The sequence below is a fragment of the Hydra vulgaris genome, chromosome 04 (assembly GCF_038396675.1).
Source record: "Hydra vulgaris chromosome 04, alternate assembly HydraT2T_AEP".
NCBI lineage: Eukaryota > Metazoa > Cnidaria > Hydrozoa > Anthoathecata > Hydridae > Hydra > Hydra vulgaris.
The window spans coordinates 50687425-50706932 of record NC_088923.1 but is presented as its reverse complement, the minus strand read 5'-3'; the positions used below and the strand labels follow the sequence as shown (position 1 = coordinate 50706932).

At 30.2% G+C, this 19508-nt stretch overlaps 1 protein-coding gene across 1 annotated transcript in view; it reads left to right on the top strand.

Moving 5' to 3' along the window:
• LOC100205625 (mRNA-capping enzyme) overlaps positions 1-19508 on the top strand; it is an 84485-nt gene that overhangs the window by 17276 nt on the left and 47701 nt on the right. The window contains exons 3-6 of the mRNA XM_065796568.1: positions 773-882; positions 1925-2028; positions 5272-5360; positions 17641-17716. Of these exons, the coding sequence (XP_065652640.1) occupies positions 773-882; positions 1925-2028; positions 5272-5360; positions 17641-17716 (379 nt within the window). The remainder of the gene's footprint in view (positions 1-772; positions 883-1924; positions 2029-5271; positions 5361-17640; positions 17717-19508) is intronic.

The window sequence follows — 19508 nt, the reverse complement described above, 5'->3', positions numbered from 1 at the left end:
GATTTTACAATGAAGGAATTAACTATTTTAATTTAGTAACTAATAATTTTCTTTTTTCTTTTTATACATTCACCGCTCAAGGCTGCCTGACCAATGCATTCAAAGATTTAAATTTCATTTATATATATATATATATATATATATATATATATATATATATATATATATATATATATATATATATATATATATATTTTGTTATCTAGATTAGTTCTACTGTTTAAAGGGAAACATTAAACGGCAAAATTAATCTTGATAAATGGGCAGTTAGTTGACACTATTTTTCGACTCCGTTTTTTATATTTTTATGTAAACAATAAAGACGCCATTCAATTGGTGACATCATTAAATTATAAACTGTCTTTAACATAAAATATTTTTTTGTATAATTTTTTAGAGTTTAATTTTTTTGTTTAATTTTTTACAATTTCTGTAAATTAATTAATTATTTGTATTAAGAGAATTCATTATATTTGATGTTTTCTTATTAATATAACATACACTCTTATACACAATGTCAGCACCAAAGTTATATATATATATATATATATATATATATATATATATATATATATATATATATATATATATATATATATATATATATATATATATATATATATATATATATATATATATATATATATATATATATATACTATATATTTAATTTGATTATATAGTAATTCACAGAAAATATTTGATGAATTTTTTTTTGTGTGGCAAATCTATAAATATACTTTATAGATTTAACTATCTCCTTATTTTTTAGACAAGTTCATTGCATGCAAAACATTTCTAGATGATAAATTTAACCACCAAGTTCCTCTTGAATCACAGTTTATGTTTCCTATGCTTTTATCATACATGGAGTCAAACAAGGTGTTCTTTTATTTTATAGTTAGTATTTGTTTTGTTTTTAAAAGATATTAACAAATTTAGTTTTACTTTACTTTCTAATTATGTTTGAAAAAGTTTATGGCTCAAAATATAAATTTAAATTATAAAATAAAGAATAAAGTTTTAAAATTTAGAAACATTATAATCAAGCTGTTAATATAGAGAAAAAATAAAAACAAAAAAGTAACATACAGTTTAAAAATTAAAAATTTTACCAACTTTTAAATGAATTGATGAAACTTTGACCTTAAAACCTATGTCTACAATGAATGACCTATGTCTACTATGAGTAATAACCTTATTATGCCATTTTGTTTTTATTTATAATTCAATGAAACATTTATTTTTAACAAACTTTACTTGTTTCTTTGTTGTTTTTTTTTTTTTTTTTTTTTTTGTGCGTGAGTTTTAGGAATAAGTTGTCCAACTTAATTAAAACTTGTTATCAACAGATACAATACAAAATCGTATTTATTGTAAATTATGTGAAAAGCGTCAAACTTTAGTATGTTCATACTGGTGTCAAACAAGGAAGTTTCAAGTAATAAAGCTTGGAAACATAAGTGCACACAAAATTTTTTTTATTTCTAGATCCCAATAAGGCAATATCATTTTAAAAATATTATTCCATTAGAATTCATTGAAAATTCATTGGTTTAGATTATTATCAATATGGCTCTTGAAAAATCAAGGTTTAAATATTTTTAAAAGTTTTGATCTTTTAGGCACTATTAGCATGAATATTTACATGGTGTACTATCCTGTTTAATAAATAAGAAAAAGTAAATTCTTCAAAAAATTAATTTTGTTGATAACTATTGTTTTTATAATTTTCTTATAAATTTTGAAAACTTTTTTCAAATATTAAGTTTCAAGTATTTTTTTTTTTTAAGTTAATGTTTATTCATTTAATTTATAATTTATTTTTCTTGCTTTTATAACTTTCAGTGATCAGTGATTTTGATTATTTACTTGTTGTTATGGAAACATAATTATTATACGTACTTTTGCATAAATGTTTTAGAAAGAATTGGGACTTTTGATATCACTTACAAATACTAATCGTTTTTACAACAGATCTGTGGTTGAGGAGGCTGGTGTTAAATTCTGTAAGATTGCATGTCGGGGGTAAGCTCGTTGTTATCTGAAAAAACTGTATTATATATATATATCAGGCTTGGTCAGGAAGTGGGTGCGATTGTACTCTATTTCTGACCACACAAATTATGTTTAATTGTGACAACTTGGGCTTGACTTATTAGATGTTTTGAGAACATTTAAATTTAAGTATGTTTCCATTGTCCGAAACTTTTTGACAGGCAAAAACAATTAAAATCGTAAATAATCTTTTGTAATCAAATGATTTAATATTAGCAAAGCGCTTTTAAACTAAAGGATGATTTACTTTTATTCATCTTTTATAAAAAGAAAATTTTTAATTTTTATTTTTTAAGTTATATATAGTTAACTAAGTATTATTAATAATTATATAAATAATAATAAAGATAAATGTTATAATTAATTATATAAATAATAATAAAGATTAATTTTTTTCTTTAAAAGTAAATCTTTAAAAACGTTTGTATTTTAACAAGTGAAATTTTAATTTTAACTACAACTTTAAATTTTATTGAAAACGCAGTTTTCAAAAAATAATAATCATCAAAGTTAATAAAATTAATAATCAAATAAACAAACAGGCAAATAAACAAACTTAGAGGCGACTGAACGTAAACACCCATGTATACATAGCAAATTACGAGTGGATAAACACCGCGCCAGAGGGTCGAACAAAGCATAAACATACATTTATATAAAGTGACTTACGTTGAACCAGCACTGCGCCAGTGGTCCATACAGAACAAAAACATTCTAATATATTAAAAAACCTAATCACTAAATACATCAGTGGTATTGTGAAGCAGTTTCTCTTCATAAGCATATTTTACCTTTTTAGTTTAACCATTAAAGTTTACTTTCTAATAATTTGATGCAATAAGAACTTCTAGTTTGCAAAAGACAAAATAAAATCATAATTTACTTAAAATGTAATATGCCTTTTATAAATTAATTTATAATATATATTATAGTATAATAAGCCGGTAGACTGTGTGCAGTTTTGAAACTGATTAAAACATTACAAAGACACTGCTAAAAGAAAAGGTCATTATAATATTTTTATATTAACACAATGATTTAATTATTTCTGTTGTTTATTTTACTTAAGAAGAATTGTTTTAAATATTCTAAACTTTACTAAAAATATTTTTTTAATTGCTTTTTTATTTATTATATAATTCAACTACTGTTAGTTTTATTAGAATCTTGTTAAAATAAAACATAAATACTTAAATAAAGAATTATATTATACACTTTGATAAATTAAAAAACATTTGTTTCTTTACTAAATGATCATTAATAGTAAGTTGTTACTTTTTATAAAAGTGTCGCTTATTTTTATATAAAAGTTATAAATGCTCTCATTTATAATTGTTTAGAATTGTTAGAGTTGTTTAGAAATAATTCGTTCTTAACGTAATTTAATTTTTTTTAGTTAAGTTTTTTTCTTGGTTAAGAATTCACTTTCTTTTTTAGTTGATTTTTTTAGTAGTTGCCTGCTATCAAGTTAAGTTTTTCTTTGCGCTTTATGAAATGTTCTGAAAACATCTAAAAAGCCGTGGCCATGGTGTTGCAACTAAATATTATATGCGTGGTCAGATATAGAGTGCCAGCTTTCCGACCAAGCCTGATATATATATGCAGCCCTCTTTTATTTATTTTTATTAAAATTAATTAGAATTAGGGTGACCATTCGGCAATGCAAACCTAACTACCGATCTTAATGTGTTTGAGGTCGGTAAAAAACAGCATACCTCGTTTTTATGTTTTATGGTAACTCTTTTGTGTCCAATTTTTTTTGCTGACCTTTATTTTTTCTAGTTCAGAGGGTTGTATATGTATTTAATTTATACTGAGCCATCAATGAGGAGTACAAACACCAACTGGGTTTGCTGGGTTTGGGCAGGCCCTATCTAGATATGAAAGATATTTATTATGGCAATTTTTATTTTATTTATTCTTATTTTTTTTTAATCTAAAAAACTTTCTTGATTATTGTTTTAAGTCATTTTATTATATAGTAATAAATATAATTTAATTATAAATTTATTACAGAACATAATTTAAATCATTTAAAAAATTAAAGTTCAGTGGCGACAGTGCAGTAAAAAATAAATATCAATAAATATTTACTTAATTGCACAGGAAACATCATTGATAACATCAAACTAAAACAGCCTCAGGTGATTGCTTTAGTATGTTGATTAAGGGAAATTTATGAGACCAAAGCTTCTTTTTAGCACATATAAAAAAAAAAAGGAATAAACTTTTTTTCTTCAGATATTGAATTAAACTTTTTAAGTCTGAACTAAAATTCCGACTTAATAACTAAAACTTATTTACTAAAGGTTTGTTCAATTCACACAATTTTTATTTTTAAAATAGCAAAAAATATTCTTTCAAAAAAATTGTGAAGTTCTTGATTATTAGGAAATTTCTATTTATTAATAAAAAAGTTAGCAAATAAAAATTAGTCAAAAATGAACACTAGAATACTGAGCACTAGAACCAAATTAGACACTAAAAGAAAATTTACTACATAATTTATAATATCAATTATTTATGCCGAAAAATTGCAAGAATGATAAATAAAAGTAATGAAATAATAAAAAAAAAACAAGAATGACAAATAAAATAATAAGTTAAATAAGTTAAAACAAAAAAATAAATAAAAATAATGAGATAACCAAAAATAACAAGATAATAAAATTGAATGATAAATTTTTAATGGTTTGTTGAACCAGAGGTTCAACCATTTAAGACCAGAGGTTCAACCATTTAAAACCAGAGGTACAACCATTTCAAAATATAGCAATGTTTTCTTTTCCACTTTCCACCTGTTTCCCTTTTCCACCTGGATCTGTTGTATATCTTTTTTTCTGCAAATTAATACCACCATAACTCAATGATATATAGTTACAGGCCTTAATTTAAAACGTATGCACTAAACATTTTACTTAATTTAAAACGTTTGCAGTAAACCATGCACTAAACTATTTTATACAAAGCGGTAAGCCATTTTGGTAAACTGTGCTAAGCCATTTTCTGAAGTTCAATGTTATGTTTTAGAAATTGGAAAAATCAATAAATAGTTTTTGTTTATTTTATTTTGCAATAATAGAGCTTGTTTATATGAATATACTGACTGTCTAAATGTTAATTTGTCAGTTAATTTGTTAGTTACAGTCTACTCATACTTTAACCTGTTAATTTACTAAAATGTTTTAATTTTTTTTTTGCTTTTGTTTTTAGACATGATGGTGCACCTACTGTGGAACAAACAAATATGTTTGTTAATATCTGTCAAAAGTTTTTTGAAAGAAATCCAGGAAAAATAATTGGTAAAAAATTTATGCTTCATATATATATATACAAAAACACATATATCTATATATGTATGTATATTAGGGCTGGTAGATTAATCAGTATTTTACATTAATCGATGAACGATTAAATTTCGAAAAATTAATTCATTAATTTTCGATTAATTTTCGAAAAAATGTGTTTATAACTTAATAAAAAGTAATTTATATTTTTTATGATTTTATTTCTCTTTTAATCAGATATGATCTTAAAAAACATAAATTATCAATAGCATCATCGTTTAAGCTAGTTCTTAAATTAGTAACAAATAAACCAGCTGCACTAAAACTTCTTTCTGCTTCTATAGAAGATAGGGGAAGACTTAGCATGGCATTATAAATCTTTTCTAAAGAACTTGGCCTGTTTCCAGTGCTTTCAAGAACTGCAATTTCACGTTTAATGCATGTCAAAACTTCTTGAGGGGAAGATTTAAAAGTTATCCCTTTAGTTTTTCCTGCTGCTGAAGCTGTATTAGCTATTATTTCTGCTAATTCTTTACCTTTAGTTTTTTTTCTTAATGGTTCTTCATTACAAGTGTACCCTAACTCAGACTGATATGCTGCTTCTACTTCCTCATGTAGAAATAAACGTAGGTATATTTCTCTAGCAGTTTTAGCAATTTTATTTTTATGTGGGTATTTCAAAATATTATCTTGAAATTCTGAATCTGATTTATAGTCAGCTGGGTTATGTAAAAAGCACAGTAAACCAACAATATTATAATTTCTTCTTTCAACAATTCTTTCCGAGACAACAGTAAATAATTTTTGACCAATGTAAGTATTTTGTTCTTTAAGATTTTGTAGTAAAAACAAAATAATTTTATCAGATTTTATCAGATTATAGTCTCTTTTCCCTAGTTCCATAACACTTAACTCTACAACATGTAGAGCCTGAACAATATCAGAAATGTGTTTTATTTCTTCTTCTTTTAAAATTAAATCTGTTCTAGATATATCAACAAGAGCCTTTGCAATAGCATTTTTTAATTTTAAGAATTGTTTTAACATACTTATTAGCGAATTCCATCTTGTTTTAGTATCCAAAATAGGCTTGAGTTCTTTTCCTAAATCTGTTCTACAAATACTTTGAAGGGAATCGTTTTTAAGTGGAGATTTTCTAAAAAGTTTGACTATTTTAGGAACCTTCGATATGATAATGCCATAGTCCTCATTAAACTGGATTTCCTGTGAAACAGAGCTATTACTGTCCTCATTCCAGCAATCTTCAGTGTTGTTTTCATCATCAGGGTCGGAATCAGATGTTTCATTTTCAATCTCATCAGTCATTATTTCTTCTTGAGTTGTTTCTATTTCTAAGCATTTTTTCTTATAAAGAATATCACATTTTTTTTTTTTTTTTTTTAAACATCTTCGCTTCCAACAAGGCTGCAAGCAGCCACTGATTAAAGTTGGAAGTTACTGTAAGAGAAAAGATGAAGATTGTAGAGCAAGATAACGATTGACGGACGATTTAAAAGATTGCAAATTATACGAATCAGGAAAGCATGATGAAGGAAGCGAATTCCAAAGAGCTGATGTTCGAGGAAAAAAACTAGACGAATAAGCATTTTTGGAGCACTTAGGAACAGTCACAGAAAAAGGATGACACTTAATTGAATGACGAGTAACACGAGAATAAATTTTAGTAGATGGCACAAGAGACGCTAGCTCTTTAGAGCAGTGTCCATTATAGTATTTGTAGAAAAGAGAAAGAGAAGCAACATTACGACGATGTGATAATGGTTGAAGGTTGGCTGCAAGAGCAGGTCCAACTATGTTTACAATGCGTTTTTGCACCTTGTCTAAAAGAGAAAGGGCATCATTAGAAGATCCGCCCCAGATATGGCAACAGTATTCCATACAAGGCCGGATTTGAGATTTATAGAGATAGAGAATAGAATCCAGAGTAAGAAAGTGGCGAGCTCGATAAAGAGATGCAACCTTAGCAGATGCTAATTTTGCAACCGATTTGATATATGGTTTCCAAGAAAGATTGGAAGTAAGAGTTAATCCTAGAAGATGAAGAGTAGGTGACTCATCGAGTACATCACCGTTCATAAATATAGGAGGATCTAAATTATTGCGATAACGATTGGCTGAAAAAAATTGAGTTTTATCTGAATTAAAGTTCACCAGCCACTGTGAGCCCCATGCTGTAGCAGAAGTGAGATCCTTTTCAAGCTCAAATGCCCCCTCCAAGCAATCAGAGGGTGTTGGTTTCTTATCACGACAAGAATAAATGGTAGTATCATCAGCAAACAATGCCACCTTAGATGTGAGAATATCTGGAAGATCGTTAATGTAAATTAAAAAGAGTATAGGGCCAAGAATAGAACCTTGAGGAACCCCTGAAGTTACAGAATAAGAAGAAGAGTGTTGTCCATCGAGGACAACTTTTATGCTACGATTGGAAAGGAAGGATTCGATGATCTTAAAGATGTTGCCGGATACACCATAAGAAGAAAGCTTATGGAGAAGACCAGCATGCCAAACTTTATCAAACGCTTTTGAAATGTCAAGAGCGATGGCCTTAACCTCTCCACCTTCATCTAATGCACGATAAAACCTGTCAGTTATTACTGTTAGCAAATCAGCTGTAGAACGAGAAGATCGAAATCCATATTGATGGTCAGAAAGTAAGTTATTAGATTCAAGATGAGAAATTAAGTGTTTGTTAATTAAAGATTCAAAAACCTTGCTTATGATAGGAAGAAGACTTATGGGACGGTAGTTAGACGAATCAGATCGCTCTCCAGAATTTTTGAAGATAGGGATAACAGATGCGGCTTTCCAGCAGGCTGGAAAACAAGACTCTGATAAGCACTTGTTGAATAGTTTTGAGAGTATAGACGACAGCTCCGGAGAACACTTCTGCAAGACAATAACAGGTATGTTGTCAGGGCCACAAGCTGTAGAAGAGTCTAAGCAGGAAATCACTTTAGATACAGATGCTGTAGTGATATGAATGTCAAGCAATGGATCAACCTGTTTGTTGGCAATATCAGGTAGAACGCAACTAGTGGAATCAAGAGATGATATTGATGAAAAGTTTTTAGCAAACAGTTCGGCTTTGTCTTTAGGTGAGGTGACAAAGTCTGAACCATACAAGAGAGGTGGAATTATAGATTTGCCCTTATTATTGATATTATTAAAGATTTTCCAGAAGTCACGGGAGCCTAATTTTTGAGATGAGATACGAGATTTCATGACCTGAGAATAGCGGGTTTTGGCGTCAGACAAAACCTTTTTACAGTTGTTTCTAGCAGTAATGAAAAGACGTCTGTTTTCTGGAGAATTGTTTTGCTGATAAATATGGAAGTAACGGTTTCGATTGGCAATCGCAGCAGCACAGTGTGAGGAAAACCATGGAGGAGAGTGAGGCTTGACCTGGAATCGTCGAGAGGGAATAAAAGATTCCATGCCAGCCTGAATCCACGAAGTTATGTAAGAAGCACATTTGTCGACAGGAAGTTGAAAGATTTCTACCCAAGGGCCATCACGAAGAAAGTCACGGAAAGAATCCCAGTCAGCTTTACTGTAGTTGAAAGAGGTTCGGTAATAGGGGGATTCAGGTGATGAAGAAGAATGAGATATTAGTTTTAGAGAGATCAAACTGTGATCAGAAGAACCTAAGGGTGAATGCGGAGAAACTGAGCACTGACTAGGATCAGAGACAAGACATAAGTCGAGTAGAGAAGGTAAATGATTAGGGTTGTCAGGAAAGCGAGTTGGAAAGTTGACTATTTGAGTTAGGGATTGAGAAAGGCAAAAGTTGTGGGCTTTAATGCCTGCAGAGTCACTGACACTAGAGCCAAGCCATTCAGAGTGGTGAGCATTAAAGTCACCGACAACAACTATATTAGCTGATGGATAAAGAGAGAGGGCTTGGTCAATATGATCAGGAATAACATCAAAAAGAGTGCAGTCTTGAGATGAAGGAGAGCGATATAGAACAAAGAGAAAGGCAATAGAGTGAAGTGGTGCTAAACGAAAGCACATGAAAGAATAGTCTGTGGATTCAAACCTAGTTTCACGACAAACAGGTGAATTCTTACGAATGTAAATGCCCAGGCCAAGCATGTGACTATTGGAGTCTTTACGAATCAGAGGAAGATAACCATCAACACTAAGATCACAAGATGAGACAGCCGAACTCAAATTAGTCTCACAAAGAGCAAGTAGGTCTGGTGAACTTTGCAAGAGATAAGACTCAACAGAAGAAAAGTTACTTCGAAGACCACGAATATTAGTGAATGATAGGTTTAGAGAACTTGGTGATGATGATGGTTTTTTGTGTTTTATAGTTTTTGGTACTTTATTCATTTTTAAATTAGATTGAAGAACTTGACTCAAAGCATAGATAGTACTCAGAACACCGTTTAATAGCCCAAGCAATTGCCTCATTACTACTAATAAACCCTAAGCCGTAACAAAGGGCTCCAAATGTGGCCTCCGCAATGCACACCAAAAGTACAAACAGGGACACCATCCATGCGCAACATGGCACTGTTAGTACTTTGATATTTTTCAGCTGTTGATGGAATCAGCCTCTCTGAGAGCTACCACAGAGTTCGGGAAACCTGACTACCAGCCGGCCTCAGAACCATAAAACTGAGTTTTAGAGCTGTACCCTCATAAGGAGATAATAGAATGAGTTGCTTAGTCATAAAAACAGTGACACAAGCATGCCCATGCATTGAGTCAAGAAGATCCAGCATTCAACATCCTAAACTGGAAACAATGTATTAAAAATACATCTGCGCCAGCCTAATAGATGAAGAAGGGGTGCGAGGCTGGTCAACAGATAGAATCTGTTTACCCCTTAAGTCTTTGCCTAGGAGGCCTTCTACAAGACAGTAGCTGGGTGCATTTAACATCTGCCCAAGATGAGTATTTTTATCGAGACACCATCTCTAGCCTTTACTCAACCAAGAGCCCCAAGGCAGGGGGTGTTTTAAATCGGAGTTGGCATCTCCTAGCCTTTGCCTAAAAAGGCATATCCTACAAGGCAGCAGGACATGGAGCAGATTGTACTGGGTTACATGTTACCAGTAGCAGGATAACCTGATCTGACAGTAGACAGATAACCTGATCTGACAGATAACCTGATCTGACAGTAGACAGATAACCTGATCTGACACATACAGCAAGATGAATTCCATGGCAGTAGCAAAGTTGGTGTATAACTCCCATTTCTCGTCCCATTTTTTTCATTACTGATACACCGTCAGTAACACATCCAAAAATATCATTGATCAAATTTAAACCAAATTCATTTAATTTCTCAATAACGATATTAACAGCTCTTTCTGAAGGCAACGAACCATTTATTCTAATCATTCCAAGACCATAGTGGCATTTGTCTGAACAATATTCATTGAGACATAAATACCTTCTAGTTTTACCAGAAGTCCACTCATCAAGAGAAATTGAAAACCTTTCTCCTTTTAATTTTTTTTGCTGAAGCTCTTGAACAACTTTTAACTTAATTGAGTTTGCGTAGTTCATAACAATTGTCTTTATAGCTTTATAGCATGTTGATCATCAGAGATTTTAAGTCCTTGAGCTTTCCAGCCATTTTTAATATCTTTGCTATTGGCCAAAGTTGCAAAAGGGATATGATCAACAGCAGTTAAAGGAGCTAATACATCTTCAGCTTTGCTATAGGTAGCAATACTTGGCTGTATATTTTTAGACTTCTCTGAAATAACTTTTGTCAAATAAATTTTATGTTTGTGCTCTAAATGATACAAGAAACTTGAAGTTGATGAATGGAATTTAAGTTCAACTGAACAATGTTTGCACTTGTATGTTGATTTGCTGTTATTTTCCAATAAAAAGTGTTTCCAAACTTCAGAGCAGTTTTTTCCAAACGATATTGTAAATGGTGGTTAAGAAACGGCACTATGAAAAAAGCATTGTTTTTGTTTGTTTATAATAATATTTGACCGGATGCCGGAAAATAAAGGCAAATCAACATACTAGTCAACACAAGTCTTGTTCGTTAAAAAAACGCTTGTAAATGTTCGTAAAAATCTTTGAAACAAAAAAACGCAAAGTTGTTATATTAAAAAAAAAATTAATCGATTAATCGTTTGTCAATTAATCGATTAATGATTAATGGTTTTTAATTGATTAATCGATTAATCGTTAATCGTTTACCACCCCTAATGTATATATCCATATATGTATGTATGCACACTTATACACATACACAAACATAGATATATGCCTATATTTGTATGGGCATTTCCAAAAAATCATGCATGGAAACTCTATATAAATATATATATATATAAATATATATATATAAATATATATATATAAATATATATATATATAAATATATATATATAAATATATATAAATATATATATATATATATATATATATATATATATATATATATATATATATATTTATATATATATATATATGTATATTAGGGATATGACTTTTTAATTTTTTTTCAAATAAAATGTTTCCTGTATCATAAATCGATGAACTTTTACCTAAAATCATGAAAAAAGGCCCAAATAGCTTTCTGCAACAAAAAAAGGTCACCCCAAAATAAAAATTTGATTTACCATTTTTATACATTCATTTTTGACCGATGTTTTAATCTTAAGCTTAATTCTCAGCTTAATTCTATTTATTTCATTATTTTGTTATGAATTTATAAATATAACGCCACACGTTACCATGGCAACGAAACGGCCGTGTGCCGGCAAATACTTGGAATTGTTATGTGATGACGTCATTGTGTTACCACGGTGATATAGACGACTGTAACAGACTGTAGAAGATTTTAGAACTTAGTAGAACATTCTGGAAGCTCTAAATAATTATATAAGCGAGCTGCTGTCAGAGCTCAGTGTTGATAATGTGAATAGTTCTATGAAGTACTCTGCGTGTAACTGAGCTAATAAGGAACTACTGTAGCGAACTAAAGACGCTGTAAGTGTACGAAGTATAAGTAGTTGTAGCATTATCGTTAGGATACGGACTGGATTATCGAACTGTTATCAACATTGACTGGATTATCGAACTATAATTGGATTACTATACAGTTAAAGTATTTTATTAATTAAACGACTTTATTAAATGGATATTTACGCTCAGCTATCCGTAAAGTCGTAACAATATTATATGATGTCTCACAAGAAAAGTCATACCACAGTAACAAAGAACAAGAAGACTTGGACTAAAAATTTGGTGAGATTTCAAGAGTCACACAGAAGAAGAGGAAGCGTGGCTGTAGAAGAACATTCACTCGATGAAAAATCCAGAATACCACTTCAATTGCAGATCGTAGGAAGATACCAGTTTCTCGGAGCATATGTTAAAGGAAGAAAAGAACGAATAGACCAAATTTCTAAGGAAATTACAAAATTGTGGGACAATAAACTGAATTTTCCACGTGTGTCTGATCAAGTGATAAGAGCAAAGCTTATGAAGGTGCTGAAGGTCTATGATGAATGTGTCAAGCGTGGAAAATATGATGTTCTCAATGCATTATTTGACATCACGAAAGTGAATGGCCAGTGGTTATCCTCGGAAGATAAACGTCTATACCACCTACAAAAAGAAAGTAAAGGACAGGTGGGGTACTCAACAGGACAAGTGGCAAGTAAAGAAACCATTCACCCTTCCAAGAGAAGGAAAGTCCAGTCTGGAACAGCAATACCTTCCACATCACAAGTCCTGTCTACCACAGACAGTGGTACTGAATCTGAAAACTGCAAAAGTAAGAGTGAAGATGATGAAGACGACGACGGTGATAAAGACGATGATGAGGACACTCAGAAAAAAACTAGAAAGCACTACAAAAGTAAATTTGCTGTAAGTATGGTTACATCAAGTGGAGTTTCCACAAAGAAAGCTGCTAAAATATGCAATGTATTATCACAACAAGGTATTGATATTCCAACTCCAAGTCAATCAGCAATTTACAAGTCCATATTCAAAGAGGCAGGTAAATTAAAAAAAGAAATGATACAACAACTTAAAATGGAACAGTGGTCCTTACACTTTGACGGCAAACGAATAGATGATAAGGAATATCAGGTAGTTGTACTTCAGAATGAAAGAACTGACGTGAAACTTGATGCACTGCGTTTAAAAGATGGCAAAGCTGAAACTGTTGCTGAAAAAATTGCCAAACTTATTGATGAATACAATTTGTGGAATTCAATTAAGATGATCATTACTGATACAACAAACGTCAATACTGGGAAGAGAAATGGAGTTGTTGTGAAGTTGCAACGTATGTTTAAATTAAAGGGTGTCACAATACCACAATTTATCGGTTGTCAGCATCACGTACTAGACAGGATTCTCCGTCTGGTGATGGACGAAGAACTTGGGGGTGATACCAAATCTCCAAACATTGAATACCCATTTGTGTCTGAACTGTTGAATAAGTATGATGAACTGAAGGATAAGTTTGTGAATGGAACTGTAGAAATTCTTGATAAATCAGGGTGGAGAGACGATATGAAGTTTTTGTACCATTTAACAAGAGTGTTTAGGTTCTATGAAGAACAAAGAAACTTCCCTCTGATTCACTTTCAGAACATTCCTAATATGAGCAATGCCAGATGGAACTCAAGAGCCATTCTCGCCATTCTGGCGTTCATTCTTATGCCTGAAGCGAGAAAGAATTTGGAGAAGGTTTGCAGGTTCATTTCATATGAGTGGGCAGAACATTGGTTTAGTAGTCAAAAGTACAATGACAATGACTTCAAGAATTTATCTGATGTATTGAAGCCTTACAAAAAGGCATTGCAGTCATTCAAAAATCACTGGAAGAAAGAGCCATCCGTCATCGACATACCACGAAGTAATCAGATAGCTGAACGTGCAATCAAGGTGATGCAAGACCTGTATGCTTCCTGCAGAAAGAAAGACAAACTGCAACTTCGATTCATTCTAAGTAATAAGCGCTAGACTCTTTATGAGACGTGAGCATCATGTGACCCATGTACTAAACACAGTAGGCCTATAGACACAGACAGTTATGTATATTGTTGTACTAGACGCTTTGATACTGTTAATTTTGTAATACTTGTATAATTATATATCACATAATGTTTTTTGTTATATCACAGTACATGTTGCATAAATAAATAAAATAACAACAGGAGTATGACTCTTACAACATCTTCAGCCTTTAATATTCATTTACTGTACAAAAGTGTACCTATTGAAAATTCGATTTTTTGGTTTTGGGGTGACCTTTTTTCAAAATATGTCAAAATGAAACATCTATTCGTTCTTTTTACATAAAAGTTCATTGAATTACGATACAGGCCTAGTAGGTTGCAAAAAAGTCATATCCCTAATGTATATATATTTGTATATATATATATATAAGTTATATACATACAATACATACTACTTTTGCTTATATCTTTATTCAAACTTATTTCTATTGTGCTTTCCAATCAAACTTAGGCATTTTTTCCCGAGAAGTTTGTTACAAATTTATGACGCTTCTCATAGCCATATCTAATTTCTGTTGGCTTTGTGGATATTCCAACAGCTCTTTCCAAATTTTGAGTATGGCAAGGATATATTGGAATAATGGACTGTCATTGGCTTTCAAAATATCTTCATTTAAAAAGATAGCTAGTAAAGGTGGTGAATTAACTTCCTCAAATTCCCAATTTACCAATTCACTGTTATCATTGGCTCCAAGATTTAGTATTGCAGCAAGTTTTAAATGACTATTGAGTTCGTTTGTATTTCTGGACTTGAGTATTCTTTGTATGACTGCAGTTCAAATTTCTTTTCTTTCATCATTTACCATTGCCAATAATAAATTCTCAGTGTTGGTTGGCAAAATATGAATTTTGTTTCAAAACTTACTCCATTACCTCCTTGTATTTTACATCAATAACTACATTTTTTATTAATTGTGCAAGATGCCATAAATTTTGAGCGCCATCTATTGCCAAACAATATGATTTAATATGAAACCATCTTGCATAATAATTGTAACCAAATCAGCTATTAGCATTGCATAATAATTGTAACCAAGGCAACTAGTCTTTTGTTGGCATACTGAAGAAAAATATAATCATAGAACACGGTTTGCTTTTGTGTGCCGACAAGCATGATGAATTTTTCCAAAAGAGCTTTTAAATATTTTATTTGAAACCCCCCTGATTGAATAGATGAACAGATATTGTAAAATTTTTTTTGATCTGAGCTTAATGTCCTGACGATGTTTTCAGCAAGTATATGAAAAGCACATTTTATTTTTTTGAAAGGAACTACTGCTAAATTATGTAGGTCTTCTGTTATTTTTTTACCAATATCTCCTTTAAATGATGCTGGGCCAGAAGTTTTTTCATTCAATTAGTCAATTAGTTCCAGCACATTTAAACTGAAGTTCATTTAATGAAGTTGACAAATGAGGCTCTGGATTAGTCTATCAAGTTCTGTTTCTATTAGTTTTATCACTCCTTCAATCTTACCAGTGTTTACTACAGTTGCATTACATAAGATAGTATTTAAAGAACCACTACTGCCAGTTTCAAATATTAAATGAATATTAAATGTTAGATTATCTATAAAGCTGCTGCTTGGTTCTCCAAGTATTCTCCAAGTAAGTTCTTTCTTAACTGTTTCTATTAGTTGTTATTGTACTGTCTTTTCTTCCATCAAAACAAATACATTGTAATTTCAAGTTTTCACAACACCAAGTTATTTTTTTCCTACTTTTTTACTTTCAAGCATATTTTATTCATTTAGTATTTCCATGTCTTTTAGAGCAGCATTAACAATAGCAACAGTTGCTCTGCAACTGATACAATAATGATTGGCCACAATAGCTACAATAGACATTTAGTCTAACAAATACATTTCAATTTTTCATTAGCACTTTATAAGTAAATCTGCATTTTTCTCTATCTACTCCAGCATCATAACAATTGCATCATATCAATTCATTATCAATTGCATCATACCAATTCAATCCTGCATCATAACAATTGTCTAGAAATTTTATTTAAATTGGATGCTTTTTGCATTATTCTGCATTGTTTTGAGAAAATTCCTTGTGTTTCGATTGGAAAACTAAATTTATGCCACACATTTTCAGTTTCTGTAGTAACTAATCATTAAAATTCATGAGTAGAACACGACCTTTTGCCTTTAGCATCTTCATTTCTGTGTACATGAAAGCAATATTTTACAACATCTCTCTTAGTAGGTATAAATGCTGTTAGAAATTTAGAACCTTGTCCAAATGTTAAGTTGTCAGTATTACTGCAAGTATAAAATGCTGCTATATATGATTCAGTTTTTATTTATTACAGAACGGTGGCTAGGCTTCCCCACCCCACCTACCTTATGGGGAGGGTGGGGAGGGGGGGTAATCACTGATTAATTATATACTACTTTTAATTACTAAGAAATAAAATGTATACATTTGTTCTATAAAATATATAACAGTATAGAAAATAATAAAAATTTAATAAAATTTATTAAACTCTACTGCTACTTGTTCAAATTGTCATAAATTAACATAAATTTTATTATAGAAAAGTAATATTGTTCAAATTAATACAGGACATTTAATCCTCTATTAAAGTTATAAAAATAAAATAATATATAACTAAAAACTTAAAAATTAGTGTTACATGAATTAAAATTGTTAAGAGATTTAAATAAATTTTTTTTTTCTTTATACAAAAATTGTGGTGAATGGTGCAACCCCTAGGGGTGTATATAAATTTTTTTATATAGTGTATATAATTTATTATACCAATTCATAAACACCACATAGTGCTGCTTGTCTAAATTTAAAAAAAAGTATAGTTATAACCCGCCCTAATATGTACGTATGTTTTAAAAAATGTCTTTAAAATTTTTTTTGTTAATTATTTAATTGTTTTGTTAAGTTGAATAAGAAAAAACATCTAAAAAAGAAAAAAATTTTCTCTACAATTAAAAAAAAATTCTAAAAAAGAAATATTAGAAAGAAAAATTTTTTCTCTACAATAAGAAAAAATGTCTAAAAAATAAATAGTGTCTATAATAAGAAAAAACATCAACTGAGATTTATATTCATAAATATTTTTAATTATTTTTATTGAAGCTTTATTTTTAGACATTTTTATCATAAATACTTGGTCATTTTACATGAAATAACACATTTTAACAAACACAAAAGCCATTTTAACACACATGAAATAACACAAAGTATTTTGTATACTCATGATTTAATTCATATATATTTTGCTTGTAGGTGTTCATTGTACACATGGATTTAACCGAACTGGCTTTCTAATTGTTTCATATTTGTATGAAGCAGAAGGTTGGAGGTATGTGAAGCTTAGATAATTTTAAAATCTTCTTTAATATTAAATTATAAATTTTAATTTGGATCTTGAATAAATATCCTTATGTCTCCTACATAATCTCCTTGATTTAGGCAGTAAAGGAATCTTTTATTCTTTCTCCTCTATAGTGCTGGAAATAATGGCTGATCAACAATCAATGATCGTCTAATTTTGGAAGAATTATATTTTGATCTGCCATTATTGATTCTTATAAAATTATGTTTTGATCTACCATTATTGATCCTTATAAAATTACTAGGCTTAATAATTTAAAATATTCTTTAAATTAAAAATGATTAAGTTATTAACTACTTGATTATTGGATTATACAGAGTTTTGAGACCATAACAATTTTTTGTTCAAGGTATAAAAAAAGCGCAAAAATTGTTATGTGAAAACAAATATACTAAATGATAAAAAATACCGATTGATTTGGATTATGAGCTATTATGTCAACAAAATAGGGAGAGGGGGTCTGAAAATTTTTGACGATTGTTGACAAAGGGGAAGGGAGAAGTCAAGTTGGCATCAACAACTTTACTTTTTTAAATAAATTTTGGGTGGGAAAGGGGGGCAAATTAAATTAGAAAAAATCAAAAACAAAATAAAAACTGCTTATTTGAAATATTTGACATTTCTATTGGATCTGTGTTTAATTGATCAAATAATTCCAGTTTGGCCAACGATAGCATAATGTCGTTATTTAATTGATTTCTGCTTGTTAATATTAGAATAGAGCAGTTTGGGATCCAAATCATATTTTGCAGCTAAATTAACTCTTTAGAAGTTTTAAGTAGAGGGAATTGCAACAAAATGCTTTATTGATTGATTTAAGGTTGATTTAAGAAATAGTTTGACAGATTGTGAAGCAGAATAAATGACAAGTAAATGCTGAAAGTTTACTTGTCATTTATTCAGTAAATTTAATAATTTCACGGTTGAAATATCCGTTGGTTTTTTTTTTTTTGAATGGTTGAATGGTCAACAAGCACAAGTTCATTCATAACTACATGTTAATGATTTTACAATATGTGATAGCACTCTTCAACTTTTCTATCACTAAAAAGAGTTTTCCAATTTTGTCTGAGAAAGTAGGAGTTTAAACCATTGAAATCTGCTTGGTGTAATTGGTTCTTACCAGCATTCTGATCTTATCAACATTGTCAGTAAGTTTTAAATCCCATGTTGTTGTCGAGTGAAGTTTACCTTTCAAAGTGTGATCAAGTGGGGGTTGTATTGAATTGTTGGTGAGACTATTTGGGTTGTCAGTAAAAACTAGATCATGGAAATTATTACCAAAAGATGGTTCATGGACAAGTTGAGTTAGCAATCTAGAATTCACTACGTGAAGAAAGTCTAAGCTTTCTTTAGCAGAGGTTCTACAAATTCCAGTAGAGTTTGACCAAGTGATGTAGTAGTTGAAATCACCAACTAATATAAAATGAATTTGCCTTGATCAAAAAGCGAAGACACTTCTTTGATTGATCTATTTATTTTATTATTGGTAGCTACATTTGATGATGGAGACCTGTAAACACAACCAACAAGAATGTTATCCTTTCCAACATTGAGACCATAGATTTCTGATTTTAAATTATTTACATTTAGACTTGAGAAGTGCAGAAATGTGAACTTGTGAAAAAAATCAGACCATTAGGTGAAAGTTTAAAAATATGGAGCTGTTTCACACGCCTTGAGTATCATGAAATTCAAATTGCATTTCTCTAAAATCAGGTTTTCATTCTAAGTAATAAAAATACTCAAAGAGACCAAT